General features: G+C 45.2%; 1 protein-coding gene across 1 annotated transcript in view; it reads left to right on the forward strand.

Moving 5' to 3' along the window:
• TRIO (trio Rho guanine nucleotide exchange factor) overlaps nucleotides 1-20,259 on the forward strand; it is a 458,240-nt gene that overhangs the window by 282,708 nt on the left and 155,273 nt on the right. The window contains 3 exon segments of the mRNA XM_030551719.1: nucleotides 3,076-3,267; nucleotides 4,164-4,313; nucleotides 9,006-9,120. Coding sequence (XP_030407579.1) covers nucleotides 3,076-3,267; nucleotides 4,164-4,313; nucleotides 9,006-9,120 — 457 coding nt within the window.

The raw sequence follows: 20,259 nt of genomic DNA on the forward strand, positions 1-20,259 counted from the left end.
CCCTCCTCTCATTCCTGACTGCTCCCCCTCCCTGGGAGCCCTGGCCCATCCAACCACACCTTCTCCCTGACTACCCCGAACTCCTGCCCCTGACTGCCCCATCCAATCCCCCCCATTCCTGACTGCCCCCTGGTACCCCTGCACCCATTCAACACCCGTTCCCCACCCTCTGACCGCTCCAACACCTATTTATGCCCCCGACCACTATCCCAAACTCCCTTGCCCTCTATCCACCTCCCTCCCCCCCCCCGTCTGCTCTCTGTCCCCTTACTGCGCTGCCTGGAGCACCGGTGGCTGTCAGCACTACAGCCGCGTTGGCTGGAACCAGCCACACCACTGCGTAGCACAGAGCACCAGGTCAGGCCAGGCTCTGCAGCTGCACTGCCCCACCACCCAGAGCATTGCACCAGCAGCAATGGCACAGAGGCTGTGGGGGAGGGGCTGGGGGCGAGCCTCCCAGGGCAGGAGCTCAGGGGCCGGGCAGGAGGGTCCAGCAGGCCAGATGTGGCCCGCGGGCCGTAGTTTGCCCACCTCTTTTATAAAGCAACATGAAGAATAGATTAAATCCATATGTACCTTCTAGATAGATCTCTCACCACTTGGGCAACAACAAAAAGGTTAATAACATGAGTGTGTACATTTGGGGTGAATAGACGGAAGGAGGTGAGGACAGTTCCTAGGAAAGAGAGTTTTGAGAAGCAGGGATTCTGACAGTCGTGATTCTGCTCTGTGTCAGTGCAGTGCTTTTAATAAGTCAAGGGCAGTGGTAGTTCCCTTTATATAAATATTTAAATTGTGTATTTACAAAATGGCTGAGACAGATTTAATCAAACAAAAGACTATTGCAAACAGTGGTTTAGAATAGGATGCTGTGGGTTTTTAGGTTTTAAGACTAAGCTAATATAATAGATGATAAATTGGTTACAAATGGGGAATGTACACAAATTGCATCATTACAAATAAGATAAAAGTTTTCCTAACATGGTCTCATAACTTCAGAGTATTGTAAGTGTAAATTAGTAGGTTTTGTTAATATGTTAATGTGATCTTTATGAGACCTTCCTAACTGAACTTGCATTATTAGTATGTTAGTGTTAATCCTGTCGATCCTTTCAGTATACAATTGGACAAAAATTAAAGGCACATTTTAATGCACTATTTTGGCACAAATTTGAATGCACTATTTTGGGAGATAGTGTGTAAAGTTTTGTTCAGTATTTTACTTTTTCTGAACATTAAAATCATGTCTCTAGTGATTGATTAGCTTGTTTGTTTTCAGAAGAACTCCATTTTACCGTAAATGCCTTCTGTTTTGCTGCCTTTTTGTGGAGTTTTCTGTTTCCCATCTCCATTTGCAGTGTGTGTGTCCTCACTCTTGAAAGCTTTGATATTGAGTATAACTCTCCTGAGCTATGGATATTTATCCATGTAGGGATAAATGATGACAAATTTTAATTTGAATATTTTCTGGACAATAGTGCACTTGCGTATAATCAAACTTCTTGTACATAGGGCTTCCAGATTACAAACAGGTTATGTTTTTGCTGGGGACAAAATGTTCTGTATTATCATTAACAAATAATCAGTTGGTTCATTTCACATCCCCCTGGATACTTGTTCTATCCATTTTCACTCCACATAAGTGTGAAATGGACTGCAAGAAGGTTTATATGAAGAGAATAATTCTGATATCCAGTAATCAAACTGTGATGCTTTGGGTTTCACCCAGACCAATAAGAGGTTATGTCACTGACTGTCCTGTAACCTTTGTGCTGTGTAGCTTTGCCTCAGAGCCCTGAAACCAACAGCCAGCTCACTGCACAGTGGCCTCAACCTGGCTCCAGCCCTTGCAGGGTGACACCAACAGCCCTTCCAGAGCCAAGTTGCCCCTGCAGCATCCAGTCCCTCTCACTGAACCCTCAGAGAAGTTATCAAGTTTGCTGCCTCCAAAGAGACAACAAACAACAACCTGGTAGTTGGCTGAACACCCACACTTGAAATGCTTTTCTAATAAAACAAGAATATGTTTATTATCAAGGAACCTAGTGAAAGAAGAATTAAGTGATTACAAGTAAGAGTGAAAGAGAGGGGGGAAAGATTACAAATAAAACAAATAAAATGCTCTTCTTGTGACTAAAAGTTAATTCTCACCAGTTACAATCATTGCCCGAGCAATTTCCTTACATGCATCAACTTTCATAGGCTCAAAGGGTTCTGTACCCGATCGTCCCCTTGGAGACGGACACAAAAATGAAAAGGCTTTTTGCATCCCCTTACATATTTCCAAAACTCACTGTTTTGTCCCCAGACTCAGGATGCACCCTGGTGTTTAGGCTTGTGCTGTTCTTCCCATCTGCCTCTTGATTTGTATGTAAAAGGAGCATCTGTTGTTTGGATTCCACAATGCTCAATTTACAGTGGAGATATGTGGAAGGCTGCCTTTCTCCCTGTCTGGGAGAAAAACCATTTCTCCCTTTGTTTGGTCACAGGCTTTAAAGCATAATATCAGTGAATATTCCTAATTCCTCATATATTGTTAGTACATACATTTCACAATGATAGTAATCACCAGAGTGTCACCAGCTTTCATCAGAGACAGTTCTCAATATTATTTTATAGCACAGTAGTATTGTGTCCAGTCAGTTGATTCAATTGTTTGTTCTTTGAGGTTCAGTCCGCATTCTCCCCTGGGGTATCAGGACCCAGAACATTCCATTTTATCCACCTTTCCCCTCCATATTCAAAGAGAAAACAAACCTGGAAGCCATAATTTATAATCAGTTTATGTACTGTAACTTGGCGAGCATTGTATGGCTTACATAATCTGTTGCTTTGCAGTTGCTGCACTTGTAGACTGATAGTCACTGTCAATTGTTGCATTTATTTCAGTCTCTGTTGCATTTACTTCATATTTGTTTATCTAGAAAAAGTTATGCTGCAACCCACTGCTGACCCTTTATTTCCTTTGTCTGATATACGTGTGTAGAAAATATTGCAAATAAGAAAATGAAACATGGATTTTAAGCAAATGCATTTAAATGTTATGCAATTAAATATTTTATTTCAACTTATCAGAAAACACACCAAAGTGCACTGCAGGTACAGCAGAAAGCAGAGGCGATGCTGCAGGCTAATCATTATGATATGGATATGATCAGGGACTGCGCTGAGAAAGTTGCTTCTCATTGGCAGCAGCTGATGCTCAAGATGGAGGACCGTCTCAAACTTGTGAATGCTTCTGTTGCCTTCTATAAAACATCAGAGCAGGTATAGGAACTCTTGAAGACCTATGTCTTGCAGAATAATAAAGGGATTTATGGTATTTTATTATAAAATTACCTTTGGCTCCAGTGGCAGAGTTAATGAGCTTAGAGCTCAAGTTTATAAAAATGATATTAGCAGAAATGTTGGTATTTAAAAAAAAATTTTATTTAGAACTTCCCATGCTGTCTTGGAAACGCTGACAGTATTATATTAAGTGAGGTCTAAAAAAATGAAACTGACCATAACCAAATTGCAGTACAGTCAGTGAAGTTTTATTTTCTATACTGAGCAGAAAGCAAAAACCACATGTAATTGATAAAACAGTGTGTTTGTAAAATGTTTAGTTACAAATTATTCATGTTATTAATAACATTCATACTGGATTTCCTCTAAAATGTTCCTCTGGTATTAGATTTTGTCTTTAGTGGTAAATCAGCTACATATTAAATCCTCATCTGCTCTTCTTGAGCTTTTTTTCTTTCCCCAGTGTTTCAAATCCAGATTAGGTAATTGATTTGGATTTTCAGTTTCTGGAAAGGGCCTCACCCAGGGAAAGTCTCATATGTGCAGAAAGCATGTAAGGAAGCACTTCTGATCATAGCTTGATTAAAATCCTATCATCATAAATAACTAGTATGTTATCACCCATATCTTACTTTTCATCTTCAAAGTGTTTCATGAGTTTTAATCCACATCACATCCTGGGCAGAAGGTGATGGCAGTTTCCCTATTTTAGAGAGAAGGGATGGAAAGCAGATAAATTAGAGACACCGTCATCATCTATGTCAGAGCTGGGGTTAGATGTCTAGGGTTCTTGGTTTCAAGTCTCCTGGCTCACACTACTTCACAGTGTTGTTCATCTGAAATGCTAGAGATATTTGTCTCCTTTTGGCTGGTAGGTGTGCAGTGTGCTGGAGAGTCTGGAGCAGGAATATAAGCGGGAAGAAGACTGGTGTGGGGGAGCAGACAAACTGGGTCCCAACTCTGAAACAGACCATGTGACCCCTATGATAAGCAAGCACCTTGAACAAAAAGAAGCGTTCCTGAAGGTAAAGATGTTGTTGGTTACATGTTGGGAGGCATGCAGTTACATCCTCTGCTTCACATATCTCGAATGGACCCGTAAAACCCAAGAAAAACCCAGTGACATGTGCATGGCTTTGTGAGCTCCTGAACGGTGATTACACAGGAAATGGCATCTGACTGTTTCTCGTGGTGATTAGAACATTGCCAGTTTATATAATTACCTTTCCAGTTCAACTTCAGCAGAGAGCACAGAGAATCGGCCATCCCACTGTGATAGATGTGCAATTGAGACTCACTCTTTTCAGCATCCACCGCTTCCCAGAACACTTGAAAGAGACTTCTTTAAAAGAAGCAACAGCCGCTCAGTACAGTGGCTCCCAGTGACTCAAAGCAGCTTCCAGCAGTGCTAGAGCTACAGTGGGGAAACCTGATTCTGTGCTCCTTCTTCTGTGGTATTTTATAATGGCTCTTAATAACAAAATAATATTCTACACTACAGTAAAGCTCCAAAACGCTATAGTGCCACCATGTCTTCGAGTATTACTATTACAAAATCTGAACCACTATCTTTATTTTAAGAGTAGAATTGTAACCAAATTGTAAACAAAAAATCACTTAGGAAGAGGAGAGCCAGTTTGGAAGGGGGAAGGGTAGCAGAAGGAGAGTTAGAGAGACTCTCAGGAGAGGGGGGTGAGGGGGTGAAGGCTGCTGTTTTCCAGAGAAATAAGAAATCCTTAAAATATAGTACAAGAAATTCAACACAACAGCAATCTGATGAAAAGATGAAGCAGAAGTATTGGGCAACTTGTATTCAATTTTTGCTGATAATCAAGGTGTCTTAGCAATGGTAATATGTCAGTGGCACTTTTAAAATAATTGTGATAGCCTCTAACTGTGGGACATGTGACTATATGGAAAATACTATATGGTCAGTAAATACATAGAATGTCCATCATGTAGTGTGGTGTTAGAGTAGTGTCCATTGACAAGTCAGAATAAAGGATCTTTTAACACCAGCTTTTATCACTTTCATTCTCTACCCCCATCTGGTCATAAATAAATCTGATAAGTCTGTTGGCCTGTAGCACTGAACCCAGTTGCTACTGATCCACAGTTGGGACTGAGCTAAGATAGCAACTAGAAGAATCCAGAAGCAGTTTTGGAGGTCATTGGCTTGTATTTAGCCTGCTTGGCTGACCCAGTCTTTAAGATTAAAGGATAAGGAAATTGGCTAAACAAGCAGCTGAAGATTGCTGGGATACATAGGTTCATTATTCCTGGATGGATTAAAGATAGACTCTCAGTATAACAAATCAGTAGTAGTGGACTGCTATTCATACAGACTTCTGAAATTTCTGGAAAGACGTAACAATATGCCTCACTGAAACCTTTGAAAGCCTCTTAGTGTTCGATGCTGAGGTGCAAACACGACTGAAAACATGCAAAGAATCCTGTGGCACCTTACAGACTAACAGACGTTTTGGAGCATGAGCTTTCGTGGGTGAATACCCACTTCCTCAGATGCATGTAGTGGAAATTTCCAGGGGCAGGTATATATATGCTAGCAAGCAAGCTAGAGATAACGAGGTCAGTTCAATCAGGGAGGATGAGGCCCTGTTCTAGCAGTTGAGGTGTGAAAACCAAGAGAGGAGAAACTGGTTCTGTAGTTGGCAAGCCATTCACAGTCTTTGTTCAATCCTGAGCTGATGGTGTCAAATTTGCAGATGAACTGAAGCTCAGCAGTTTCTCTTTGAAGTCTGGTCCTGAAGTTTTTTTGCTGCAGGATGGCCACCTTAAGGTCTGCTATAGTGTGGCCAGGGAGGTTGAAGTGCTCTCCTACAGGTTTTTGTATATTGCCATTCCTAATGTCTGATTTGTGTCCATTTATCCTTTTCCGTAGAGACTGTCCAGTTTGGCCGATGTACATAGCAGAGGGGCATTGCTGGCATATGATGGCGTATATTACATTGGTGGATGTGCAGGTGAATGAACCGGTGATGGTGTGGCTGATCTGGTTAGGTCCTGTGATGGTGTCGCTGGTGTAGCTATGTGGGCAGAGTTGGCATCGAGGTTTGTTGCATGGATTGGTTCCTGAGCTAGAGTTATTATGGTGCGGTGTGCAGTTACTGGTGAGAATATGTTTCAGGTTGGCAGGTTGTCTGTGGGCAAGGACTGGCTTGCCACCCAAGGCCTGTGAAAGTGTGGGATCATTGTCCAGGATGGGTTGTAGATCCCTGATGATGCGTTGGAGGGGTTTTAGCTGGGGGCTGTATGTGATGGCCAGTGGAGTCCTGTTGGTTTCTTTCTTGGGTTTGTCTTGCAGTAGGAGGCTTCTGGGTACACGTCTGGCTCTGTTGATCTGTTTCCTTATTTCCTCGTGCGGATATTGTAGTTTTGAGAATGCTTGGTGGAGATTTTGTAGGTGTTGGTCTCTGTCTGAGGGGTTAGAGCAGATGCGGTTGTACCTCAGTGCTTGGCTGTAGACAATGGATCGTGTGATGTGGCCGGGATGGAAGCTGGAGGCATGAAGGTAGGCATAGCGGTCGGTAGGTTTTCGATATAGGGTGGTATTAATGTGACCATCACTTAATTGCACCGTGGTGTCTAGGAAGTGGACCTCCCGTGTAGATTGGTCCAGGCTGAGGTTGATGGTGGGGTGGAAGCTGTTCCACCACGATTTCAACAGCTTCCACCCCACCATCAACCTCAGCCTGGACCAGTCTACACAGGAGGTCCACTTCCTAGACACCACGGTGCAAATAAGTGATGGTCACATTAATACCACCCTATATCGAAAACCTACCGACCGCTATGCCTACCTTTATGCCTCCAACTTCCATCCCGGCCACATCACAAGATCCATTGTCTACAGCCAAGCACTGAGGTACAACCGCATCTGCTCTAACCCCTCAGACAGAGACCAACACCTACAAAATCTCCACCAAGCATTCTCAAAACTACAATATCCGCACGAGGAAATAAGGAAACAGATCAACAGAGCCAGACGTGTACCCAGAAGCCTCCTACTGCAAGACAAACCCAAGAAAGAAACCAACAGGACTCCACTGGCCATCACATACAGCCCCCAGCTAAAACCCCTCCAACGCATCATCAGGGATCTACAACCCATCCTGGACAATGATCCCACACTTTCACAGGCCTTGGGTGGCAAGCCAGTCCTTGCCCACAGACAACCTGCCAACCTGAAACATATTCTCACCAGTAACTGCACACCGCACCATAATAACTCTAGCTCAGGAACCAATCCATGCAACAAACCTCGATGCCAACTCTGCCCACATAGCTACACCAGCGACACCATCACAGGACCTAACCAGATCAGCCACACCATCACCGGTTCATTCACCTGCACATCCACCAATGTAATATACGCCATCATATGCCAGCAACGCCCCTCTGCTATGTACATCGGCCAAACTGGACAGTCTCTACGGAAAAGGATAAATGGACACAAATCAGACATTAGGAATGGCAATATACAAAAACCTGTAGGAGAGCACTTCAACCTCCCTGGCCACACTATAGCAGACCTTAAGGTGGCCATCCTGCAGCAAAAAAACTTCAGGACCAGACTTCAAAGAGAAACTGCTGAGCTTCAGTTCATCTGCAAATTTGACACCATCAGCTCAGGATTGAACAAAGACTGTGAATGGCTTGCCAACTACAGAACCAGTTTCTCCTCCCTTGGTTTTCACACCTCAACTGCTAGAACAGGGCCTCATCCTCCCTGATTGAACTGACCTCGTTATCTCTAGCTTGCTTGCTAGCATATATATACCTGCCCCTGGAAATTTCCACTACATGCATCTGAGGAAGTGGGTATTCACCCACGAAAGCTCATGCTCCAAAACGTCTGTTAGTCTGTAAGGTGCCACAGGATTCTTTGCTGCTTTTTCAGATCCAGACTAACACGGCTACCCCTCTGATACTTGACACTGAAAACATGAATTTTAGTATAACTGTAGGGGCAGTGTCAAATGGATCTCTCAGTTGCAAATGTCTGAACTTTTGGGCTGTTATGAGAATATGATCTGATAAATTACTGTCTCAGTGATTTTGTCATTGGTCATATCTGTGCTGTCTTCACCTAACCTTTTAAAGTAGTATTTTGATGTTCTGCTTCATTACAAACAAAAGACACGAGGCCTATATATAGTATTTGATATATAGTCAGAAGTTCAGGTTAGGAAGGCAGCTATGCTGGGTCTTGGCAATGCAACTAGATTCTGGCTGTTTTGTTGCCTTTTGATTTGAATGCTTTTAAGACCTTTTAAAGGGCATGTCTTCTTTCAGTACTTTTGGTTTAATTTCAGCAGAGCAATTATTTTTTCCATTTAAACTAGTGGTGGGTCTTTTACAATATCCAGGTGATTACTGAAAGTTGTGCACTTGGTTTACATAATAATGCCAAATACATAAATACAATCCACTCTGTGTACCTTGAGCCGCACTTAAAAGTATGGAGAAGATGATCGCTTTTAAGTAACTTCAGGTATAAATTGCTGGTAATGCTATTTAGTGTTCAGTGCTAGTCCTGAATTAACTGCTATTTGCTTTGAAAATAGTGATCTTTTTAACTGTCTGCTCTGTATTGAATAGGACATAGTAAGCAGAAAAAAGTATGTGTGTGTGTATCTGTCTGTTAATGCCCCATCAAACACAGCAATATCAAATGCTATCAAATCTTCTTGTAGGCTTGTACTCTGGCTCGGAGGAATGCTGATGTCTTCCTGAAATACCTGCACAGGAATAGTGTAAACATGCCAGGGATGGTGACTCACATCAAAGCTCCTGAACAACAAGTCAAAAGTAAGTGTTCTTTTAGGAATTTGGCCTTCATGTGCTGCAACAAATCTTGAGAAGATGAGGGTGAGCACCTGCCAGGGAGGATACAGTATTTCAGATTTGACAAAAAATAGGTGATTGACCTGGTGAAGGTTTAAAATAGCTGGTAACCACTCATCTTCGTTCTTCAATTTTAAGAAAGGGAAAAGTGTCACACCTAAATAAAGTTTGATTGTTATCAGTTTGTATATTTCAAACTTAATGTCATGTTTAATTTGCAAATGGAGACTTAAATGCATTGCTGCTCTTGAGTAAATACAATAGTTTATTTTTGTATCATGCTCTTCATGCAGAAGTGTTGAGAATTCCACAGTCAAAAAGTCTGTATAAGCACATTTGGTATTCTGGGCTATACCAAAATGCAATGGGAATTATGTGTTGGGAGAACACAAAACTGGGCCCCTTGACAATGGCCTACTGAATCTGTGGACTAGTTTAAAGCCACTTGATTGAGCATAGGTAATTGAGAGGCCCAGGTAGTAGGGTAAAATGGCTCTATTAAAGGTACAAATATATGTGCAGTTGTGGTGGTGGAGAAAAGGAGATGGATCTTGAGATGGGATTTGAAAATTGTCAGTATTCATTTAGGCAGAGCAAGACTTTAAGGTGGTACTGATCCACTCGGGTGAAGAATGTGAGAGATGTTAGTGCCTATAGTGAAAGAGTGGATGGAGAAAGAACAAAGATCAGTGGTATTACACCAATAGACTTAAGTTCAGAAAATAAATGAGGTATGAGAAATGGAGTTGGAATGGGATAGAACTCAGAGAAGGTTTGGGACAATAAGGATCTTTCTTCAATAGATTTTTGAGTTATGATTGTTTGTTTGCCAATTTTGATTCCCCCAACCACACTTCAACTACGGCTAAACATTTGGGGTAGACCGGTACAGTGTGTATAAGTATTGCAGAAGGAAGGGTTGTCCCCTCATTGCACTGCAGTTTGAAGAACTTTCTGCAATTGCTTCTTCAAACAGTCTGGCTATGTTGAAATTGAAAGCTAAGCCATGTTGAATTATGTTTGTGGATGTCAGCAGCCATCTGAGATGGTTTTGGCTATGGGGGAAATGAATTGTGGGTTTCAGACAAATACATGGTTTGAAATGGAAGACTGAAGAGCGTTCACAAGGGATGGAGTCGTACCACTGAATATGAGAAGGATAAAACATGAATTATTTTATAGAGAGGTTAAGACAATGTACAGTATTGCCTCATATTAAATATATAGCTTACATAAGGGGTTTTTCTTACAACTTCATGGATTTTTTTCTTTTAAGTAAAAATTTGAAATGGTGCAGTATAGCAACAAAGACTTTTTTAAACTACTTGCATTTAATCTGATTGCTATTGGTACAGTCACAGTAGGTGTGCAATCAACTCACTTACTGTAAATCAGAAAGATTTAAGTGAAGAAAGGGGAGAAATACCAATCAATGTCCTCCAGGGTATTACTGTACCTGTACTGTACTTTTCATGGTATCCTACATCAGTGGCTTTCAGTCTTTCCAGACTACTTATACCCCTTTTTAAGAGTCTGATTTGTCTTTCATATCCCCAAGTTTTACCTCTCTTAAAACTACTTGCTTACAAAATCAGAGATAAAAATACAAAAGTGTCACAGCACATTATTATTGAAAATTTGCTTACTTTCTCATTTTTACTGTATAATTATAAAATAAATCAATTGGAATATAAATATTGTACTTACATTTCCATGTATGATATATAGAACAGTATAAAGAAGTAATGTCTAAATGAAATTTTAGTTTGTACTGACTTTGCTAGTGTTTTTAATGTAGCCTGTTGTACAACTAGGCAAATATCTCGATGAGTTGCCTTACCCCCGGAAGACCTCCGCATACCCCCAGGGGTATGCATACACCTGGTTGAGGACCACTGTTGAACATAGTTGCTGGCATGCTCAGTTCAGACATACAAGTCACAGAAGATAATAACTTAAATGTAGGAAAAACTAAATCTTCAATAACTTACATGTAGGCAATATACGCCTTTCATCTGAATAAATTCTTCATCATTTTCATAAAACAATGTAATGATGCTGAAAAGATGTATTGAGGCACACTGAGGTTTTTTTCTTTATAGGACTCAGCACTCCAGTGGTAGCTGAACAGCTAATCATAGAATTATAGGGAATGTAGGTGTGGAAGGTACCTGCCAAGATAATCTAGTCATTGTATGATTTAGAAACCAGAATGTGACATGATGGTTTTCTTTTTCAAAGTGTATTTAAGAAAAACAAAAGGAAGGAGTATGATAAAGGACTATAATAAATCCATAGATACATTTCTTGTCAAATGCAAGCTGTAATACGTTTCAGAGTCATTGCATTCCCTCTTGTTCATAGAAGAATCTGACAGCTTGAAATGCTGTCTGCTTTGCAAGCCTGTGCTCTGTAAACAGAGATTAAAACTTTTAGCATAAATTTAACATTGGAAAAACGGAACAAATCTTTGAGGCTTTCTACAAACCTATAATTCAAATTTTAAAAGGCTTTGTCCAAGGACACACTGGATGCCTATTTCATAAAGTTAAATGAAGTATTTAGAACCCACTGAATGGAGGAAGGTTAGCTGAGAATCCTCTTCCTGGAAGATGGGAATCTTGTTGAAAGACTTATAGCTATAGCTGACTGAAATGTTCATCTTCTCCTGTTGCCACAAATCCTTTCCCCTGTACACAGCCCCAGTAACCAGACTGTATACAAAGAGCACTGCACGGGCTCAGGTTGAGGGAGGAATTCTTCTCCAAATTTGCACAGTGACATGGAACCAGTCAAGTCTAGTACTGAAGGCTTAAAAGTATGTTCATCTCTACTGCTGTGGCATGTCCCTCCCTCCCGCTCCCTCACCGCACACCAGACATCCACTTAATGAAGGAGGTGGCTGGGTGATCCTCTGTCTTATATCCATTACTTTTGCTCCTGTCTCAGGAAGGCTTTAAGAGGTGCAGTTTGTGGTACCTGCAAAACAAATCAAAACAGTTTAGGAAACACGCTGTTGTCCTAACCTCTGGAAGAAGAGGGCATGGGAGGCCACTCTTAATAAAAGGGGTTATAATTCAAGAGATGGAAATAGGCAAAGCTGCTTGTCAGCAGCTGAATTGAACACACTGCTATATAACTTCATGCCGTGTTTTACAGTATCTCTTTCTGGCGCTTGTCATCCAAAAGAACTAATAGCATTAACCATTGTAAAAGCACAGCCAAATGTTCCTCACTGGCACACCATCTGTACAGTGTTCCGATAGCATGGACTGCGTTCCAGTTAGCTAAGTGGATCTTACATGCTGTGTATCACAGTTGACACCAGTTACGTCATTCTCAAGATGTCCATTTTTATGTAGTGTCCAGTTCGAAAGTTTGTAATATGTTGAGTTTTCCCCAGAAATCTGGGAAACGTTTCACCAGGATAGACTGTCAGTGTAGATGGGGAAAATGTGATCGAGGTCAATGTGACAGAAAAGTAGAATGGGAGCTCAGATGAGGGGGATAGAGGTACAATTTTGCCTGGTATTGCCCTTCTTTCCAAATTAGGAGATCATAATATTAATGGGCTGACTTGCTGTCCTGTCGGCCATGTACTGTGCATTGCCCAAGTTAGTATTAACATGCCCTGTAAGCTGTGCACAGCTATCCTGTATCTACCATGCACGTCACACAGCTGGGAGCGTGGCCTGTGTAGCAATACAGACTGCTTCCTGGCACAATTTGCTGCTTTGCTGTTACTGAGCATGCTTAGTAACATCTCATGAAGCTTCTGCCCTTACTTTGCCCTCACAAAGAATAACAAGGCTAAAAGGGTGGGGGGCAAATTGGAGGGAGGGATGGGCTGAATTTGTTCATGGAGCAAACTGTGTGTGCAGGGGGCTCAAACAGATGGAGGGAGGGAACGGGGAGAGTCAGGGACGGGAGGTAGGAGCCAGGTTTAAGAAAGGGGCATGGGCACTGCTGAACAGTGGCATGAGAGTGGGACAAGGATAGGGAAGAGCAGAGAGGATAAACGTTACTGTCAATCGGGTAAGCTCTCTGCGGGTTATGCAGAAACAGGATATAGGTTGCAGAGTCACGTTCCCTCCCCGCCCCGCAAGACAGCACATATCAGCACTCGCTTCTCATGGCCAGCAGGAGAGGGGTGGGTGGGGAGACAGGCTAAAAAGGAGAGGATGGTAGGGGGCTTCCTTCAGGGCTGAGGCTCCTGCCCATGACATAAAAGTTACCAAAACACCTGGAGTAACAATTACAGCAGCCAATTTTCAAATATCAGTAGTAGGACATTTTTTCAAATTATCAGACTCCATGCGTCTAAAAGTAAAGCCATGCCCTCGTCATCTGTTTTTACAAATTTGAGGTTCCTTATATTAAGAAGCATTGAATGATGCTAGAAATGAAATTGGATGAACATGACAAAAGTCTGTTTGCGGGTACTCTTAGGCAGAGTACCAATAAAATGCCAAATGTGCTCATTTTAATTTTATCTATGGTCCTAAGTTTAATAACTAAATGTAAGGATCCTGAACAAAATTGTTAGCAACACCTCATAACTTAATTGTGGGTTTCATTCCTGCTAGAAGTGGAAACAGGTCTCAAGCAGTCCAAGTCAATTTTCTTCTATTGGCAGAATACTGCACAATAATACCTGTCTATAAAACTCCTTTGACACACATTTCCATGATACTCTAGTATAGTACTGTCAATGCTATGCATTTGTGAAGTCCTTACATGAACATTTATATAATCCATACTTTAAACAGTCCTGAAATATTCATGTACACAATAGACTATAATCTCTCACAAAAGCAATTGCAATCCACTGAGTTCTGTGTGGGATTTCTGACCCTGCCTCATTTGTTGCAGAAGTTGGGTGCTGAGTAGAAAGAGAAGGCATGGTTTCAGGGCTAAGGCAGTTGAATTTGCCCTGGAGAACTGGATTCTATCCCTACCTCTACCACAGACTTGCTGGGAAAGTCATTTAAACCAAACTGTTCACAGCTGATCACTGTTTGGGCACCAGGAAAGTGAGGCATGCCATATGAGACATCTGGGTCTAGATCTGTGAAGTACTGAGCTCTTGAAAACGAAGTCTATTGGAGCAGAGCTTTAAATACATAATGTGCTGTAAAAATAAGTACTGTGAAAACCCTGTCTCTCTCAAATCAGACATACAAAATTACTGAATGCTTATGACAATTTTATCTTTAATCTCTTTTACACTCAGTTCCCTAGCTGTAAAATGGGGATAGTGCTACCTAATCTCATAGGATTCTTGTGAAGATATGTTGATGATTGTGGAAGCACTATTAGACTATAGTGAGAGCACTGCAAACATCCAGGATAAAATCAATAATTTTGTATTCAGTGTAGAGTTTGAATGGTGTGCATTATGTTAAGCCTGGGCTGCACATTGAACCAGGAGGATAAAAAGAAATATTGAGTAACTCCTAATTCTTCTTCGAGTGCTTGCTCATGTGTATTCCACAGTAGGTGTGCGTGCTCGCCATGTGCACCGGTGCCGGAAGTTTTTCCCTTAGCAGTACCCGTAGGGGGAGTGCTGCTGCGACCCCTGGAGTGGCACCTCTATAGCGCGCTATAAGGGGAGCCACGCGCTCCCCCGACTCTCAGTTCCTTCTTGCTGCCAGAACTACTTGCTCCAGCTCCGCTTCGCTGCATCTAATCCCAGAACTCGTCGTTTGTTGTTAGTGGTCCCTGCATTCATTAGGTCAACAAGTTTCAGTTCACTTAGTTAGTGTTCCGGCCGGGGCATGCCCCGTGCCCCAGGGTTTAAATCATGCTACTTTTGCAGGCGTTCGATGCCCAGAAGTGACCTGCACGCCAACTGTCTCCACTGCTTGGGTGAATCCCACATTAGTGACCACTGTAAGATCTGCAGGTCCTTTAAACCTAGAACTAAAAAAGAAAGAGACATTAGACTTCGGGCCCTTCTTATGGAGTCAGAACTGGCCCCAACCTTGGTGCACCAATCAGATTCGGCACCGGGCCCCTCGTCTTCGGTACACAGTGATCCCTTGGCACCTCTTGGTGGCTGGCACCGCTCCCTGTCTAAGAAAGAGAGAGAGGCCCATCTTCTCAGCGGCATCAATAGAAAGCAGGAGGAGAATCTAGACCTGCGTCGGGCAGCCCCAGTTCCTCCGGAGGCTCCAGAGCTCTGACTCATGTCGAGCGGAGCAGCCTGGTTGCATCAGCTCAGGCCTCTCCAGATGTCCAGATGCCTTCGACGCTGGAGACCCTGCAGGTGGCCCGAGACATTGACTCTGCAGGTACCTGGGGCACCACCGGCACCTGGGTCCTGCTCTAGAGGCAAGCCACCGCTGGATTCTAGACAGTCGACCCTGACCTGAGGCAGATCCCAATCAGGGGACCGCTCTCGGGCCCACTCGCCACTCAGCGTCCTATCAGGGCACAGTCTCCGGCCTTTGCTTTCATCACCCACTAGGTTGTCTGGTTGGGTGCTGTCAGGTTGGAGTTCCAGGCACCGCTCCACACCAAGCAGAGAGTATCAATGAGACAGGCACAGGCACTGTAGGCGCTCCCCTTCTCGTCGGACCTACCATCCACCTCACTATCCAGGCCTCCAAGGGATAGATCATGGATTCACAGCACCGCACAAGGATTCTGACCAAGGAGTAGATCCCACGGCGCCGACCGACGTGCAGAGCTCCGTACCGGCCTCCTCCCCCCTGCTGGAGGACAAGGTTGCAGCCCCATCCTCCTCCGCACCGCAGGAGGACTTCAGGGCTCACCAGCAGCTATTGAAGCAAGTAGCGTTGAGCCTCCAACTGCACGAAGGGGTGGCTAACATTTTCAATGCCCTCTGGCAAATGCTGGCCTCCCTTGTGCCAATATTAAAGAAGGCAGCGCGCAAATATTTTGTGCCTACGAAAGGGCACAAAAATCTCTATACCCACCTGGCCCCCAACTCCCTAGTGATGGAATCTGTAAATCATAGGGAGAGACAGGGTCAAACAGGACCTACACCAAAGAATAAGGACTCTAGAAGGCTGGACTCGTTTGTTAGGAAACTTTATTAGTCATCCAGTTTCCCACTCTGGGTGGCCAACCACCAAGCCCTCCTCAGCCATTATGAGTTAAACTTGTGGGAATCACTGCCTAAATTCGAACCCTCCCTTCCGGAGCTTGAAAGGAAGGAATTTAAGGTGCTCATTGAGGATGATGCCACTGCTGCGAAGGCTGCTCTGCAGGCAGCATTGGATGCAGCTGACATGGCTGCTTGGTCCATGGCCTCAGCGGTGTCCATGCGCAGGGTATTGTGGGTACTGCTGGCTGGGCTCTCCACGGAAGCGCAGGTTGTGATGCAGGATCTTCCCTGTGATGGCAAGGACCTGTTCACAGAACAAACAGACGTGAAACTTCATGGCATGAAGGACTCACTTACTACCCTTCAAACCCTCGGGCTTTACGTCCTGCCCAAGGAAAAGCCTATGCCACAGGCTCCCACCATGGCTCCCCAGCCAAAATGTGAGCCTGCCTATAAGAAGTTCAAGACCCAAAAGAGGTGACCTCAAAGGCAGTCTCGCAGCTTGGGCCATTGGGGGGCAAGCAGCAGGGCAAGAGGTGCTTTTGACTGGTTGCAGGAGGGTCCCCGAGAGGACCCTCCTACCAATAAAGTTTACCTTCAGTAACTGCTTGTGTGCGTTCCTTGCGGAATAGTCCTGAATAACATCGGACCGTTGGGTCCTCAACACCATTTCCCAAGGCTGCACACCACAATTTGTCTCACCCCTGACCCCCCACCCCCCTCCCTCGGATAGCAGGAAAGACCCGTCACATTTACCCCTGCAGGAAGTGGGTCGGCTCCTCAGCTTGGGAGCTGTGGAGAAGGTTCCAAGGGAGTTCCGGGGAAAAGGGTTTTACTCCCGTTACTTCCTTATCCCAAAGACAAAAGGGGGGCTCAGGCCTATCCTGGATTTGGAAGACCTCAATCAGTTCATGGCCAAATGCCGGTTCCTCATGGGGTCTCTAGCGTGCATCATACCCGCTCTAGACCTGGCAATTGGTATGCGGCCCTGGACCTTCAGGACGCATTCTTCCATATCCATATATTCGAGGGGCATGGACACTTCCTTTGTTTCCTGGTGGGAGAGGACCACTACCAGTTTACAGTCTTCCTGTTTGGCCTGTCCACTGCACCCAAGGTATTCACAAAGTGTGTGGTGGTAGTGGTGGCCTACCTCAGACACCGAGGGGTCCAGATATTTCCCTGTCTTGATGATTGGCTGCTCAAGGGCAGCTTGCGGTTTCAGGTACAGGACCATGTGAGCTGCTCTTGGCTACGTGTGCCAACCCAGACCTCCTGGTAAATGAGGCCAAGTCGACATTGGTTCTGGTTCAGCACATAGAATTCATAGGCACTCTCCTGGATGCCTCCAAGGCCACAGCCTCCCTTCCCCATGGCAGGTTACAGACCCTGAAGGAGCTCATAGCCTCAGTCATGGAGTTCCCCGTGACCACGGCCACGGTATGACTGCAGCTCCTGGGCCACATGGCAGCATGCACGTATGTAGTCCGCCACACCAGACTTCAGATGGAGCCCCTCCAACTCTGGCTGGCCTCAGAGTTCTCTCAGGCCCAGGACAGGCTGGACAAAGTCCTCACGGTACTGGCGCCAGTGATCGCCTCACTACAATGGTGGTCCTGGCTGGCCAATGTGCTCCAAGGGATTCCCTTCCGGGACCCAACGCCATCACTAGATCTCATGTCCGATGCGTCGAACTTGGGCTGGGGGCCCACATAGGGAACTCACAGACCCAAGGGACGTGGTCGGCACATAGTTGTCCCATCACATAAATGTCAGGGAGTTCAGGGCAATGCGCTTAGCCTGTGTGGCGTTCAGCTCACAACTGTGTGGCAAGGTGGTCAGAGTACTCACGGACAACACCGCCGCAATGTTTTACATCAACAGGCAAGGCGGGACGCGGTCCTCGGCCCTCTGCCAGGGAGCCCTTAGCCTCTGGAAGTTCTGTATAGCTCACGACATCTCCCTGAAAGCTTTCCACCTGTCAGGTGTCAACAACACACAGGCCAATTGCTTGAGCAGGATTTTCTCCTCCCAACACGAGTGGTTGCTCCACTCAGAGGTCACTCACTAGCTCTTCCGAGCGTGGGGCACTCCCCAAGCAGATATGTTTATGACCCGACAGAACCGGCGTTGCCACCAGTTCTGTTCCAGAGCGGGGGTTGGGAGGAATGCGATCTCAGATGCCTTCCTCCTGTCATGGTCGTGTCAGCTCCTCTATACCTTTCCCCCGTTCCCCCTCATCGGCAAAGCCCTAGAGAAAGTGAAAATGGACAAGGCACATGTCCTCCTGATCGCCCCAGCTTGGTCCCAGCAATATTGATGCAGGGCCCTCCTGGGCTTGCTGGTGGCCCCTCCGTGGCCGTTGCCACTCCGTCCAGACCTACTCTCCCAAGACCAGGGCCACCTCCTCCACCCCAACCTAGCCACCCTCCGTTTGACAGTGTGACTGCTCAATGGCTAGATGTGGAGGAGAGAAGGTGTTCAGAAGGGGTCAGGTGTGTCCTCTTAGAAAGTAGGAAGCCATCCACGCACCCAGCCTACCTGGTGAAGTGGTCCAGGTTCTCCAGGTGAGTGGGTGAGCAGAGTACTTCCCCAATGTCTGCCCCGCTCCAACTTATCCTTTAGTACCTCCTTCACCTTAGAATTCAGGGCCTGGCACCTTCCTCCGTCAGGGTGCACCTGGCGGCTATATTGGCATTTCATCCACCGGTCCAGGGCTGCTCGGTTTTCTCCCATACCATGACCAGGCGTTTCCTCAAAGGAATAGACTGGTCCTTTCCATATGATAGACCCCCTGTTCCTCAGTGGGATCTAAATTTGGTATTATCTTGCTTCATGGGGCCCCCGTTCGAGCCCCTAGCCACATGCTCATGGTCTCACCTTTCATGGAAGGTAGCCTTCTTCGTGGCTATCACGTCAGCTCAGGGCCGTGAGCTGTGAAACCCCCTACACAGTTTTTCACAAGGGCAAGGTGCAGCTCTGCCCACTCCCTGCATTCCTCCCTAAGGTGGTCACATGGGCCATGACATCTTCCTGCCTGTCCTCTGTCCCAAACTTATGTCTCTAAAGAGGTACACCGCCTCCATATGCTCGATGTGTGCGCGCAGGGCACTGGCTTTTTATCTGGATCAGACTAAGCCATTCCGCAGGTCTTCGCAACTAGTTGTTGCTTCAGCCGAGCACGTGAAGGGTCAACCGGTTTCCACCTAGAGGCTTTCCCAGTGGATTACATCGTGCATTTGGACATGCAACGACCTAGCAGGGGTTCCCTCACCACCTATCCTAAGGCTCACTCGACTAGGGCTCAGGCCTTGTTGGCTGCCTTTGTGGCCCATGTCCCTATCCAGGACATCTGTAGAGTCACTACCTGGTCCTCAGTACACAGGTTCACATCGTACTATGTGATTGTCTCCCACGCCAGGGATGACGCTGGCTTTGGTAGAGCTGTGCTTCAGCCTGGGATCTGTGAACTCCTACCCACCTCCATCAGACATAGCTTGCAATCACCTACTGTGGAATACACAGGAGCAATCACTCGAAGAAGAAAGGACATGTACCTGTTCCATAACTGGCTTTCTTCGTGATGTGTGGCTCTTGTCTATTCCACACCCTACCCTCCTTCCTCTCTGTCGGAGTTGGTCCGGCAAGAAGGAACTGAGGGTGGAGGGAGCATGCGGCTCCCCTTATAGTGCGCTATAGAGGCGGCACTCCAGGGGGTGCTCCCCCTACGGGTACTGCTAAGGGAAAAACTTCACACACCGGTACTCGTGGCGAGCACGCACACCGACTGTGGAACAGACATGAGCAACACATCTCAAAGAACACCAGTTACGGAACAGATAACTGTCCTTTCACTGAATGAAGCTGTGGCCCCATGGAAAAACATTATATATGATTATGTTATGATGTCCTGTCCCTTTAAACATTTGAGCACTCCCCTATTCTCCAGTGCAGAGCCTCACTTTCATGTTGTTTTTTCACTTTTGCTGCAAGAACAATAGAGCTACCACCACAGCAGACAGCTGAGTTTC

The sequence above is a fragment of the Gopherus evgoodei genome, chromosome 2 (genome assembly GCF_007399415.2).
Source record: "Gopherus evgoodei ecotype Sinaloan lineage chromosome 2, rGopEvg1_v1.p, whole genome shotgun sequence".
NCBI lineage: Eukaryota > Metazoa > Chordata > Testudines > Testudinidae > Gopherus > Gopherus evgoodei.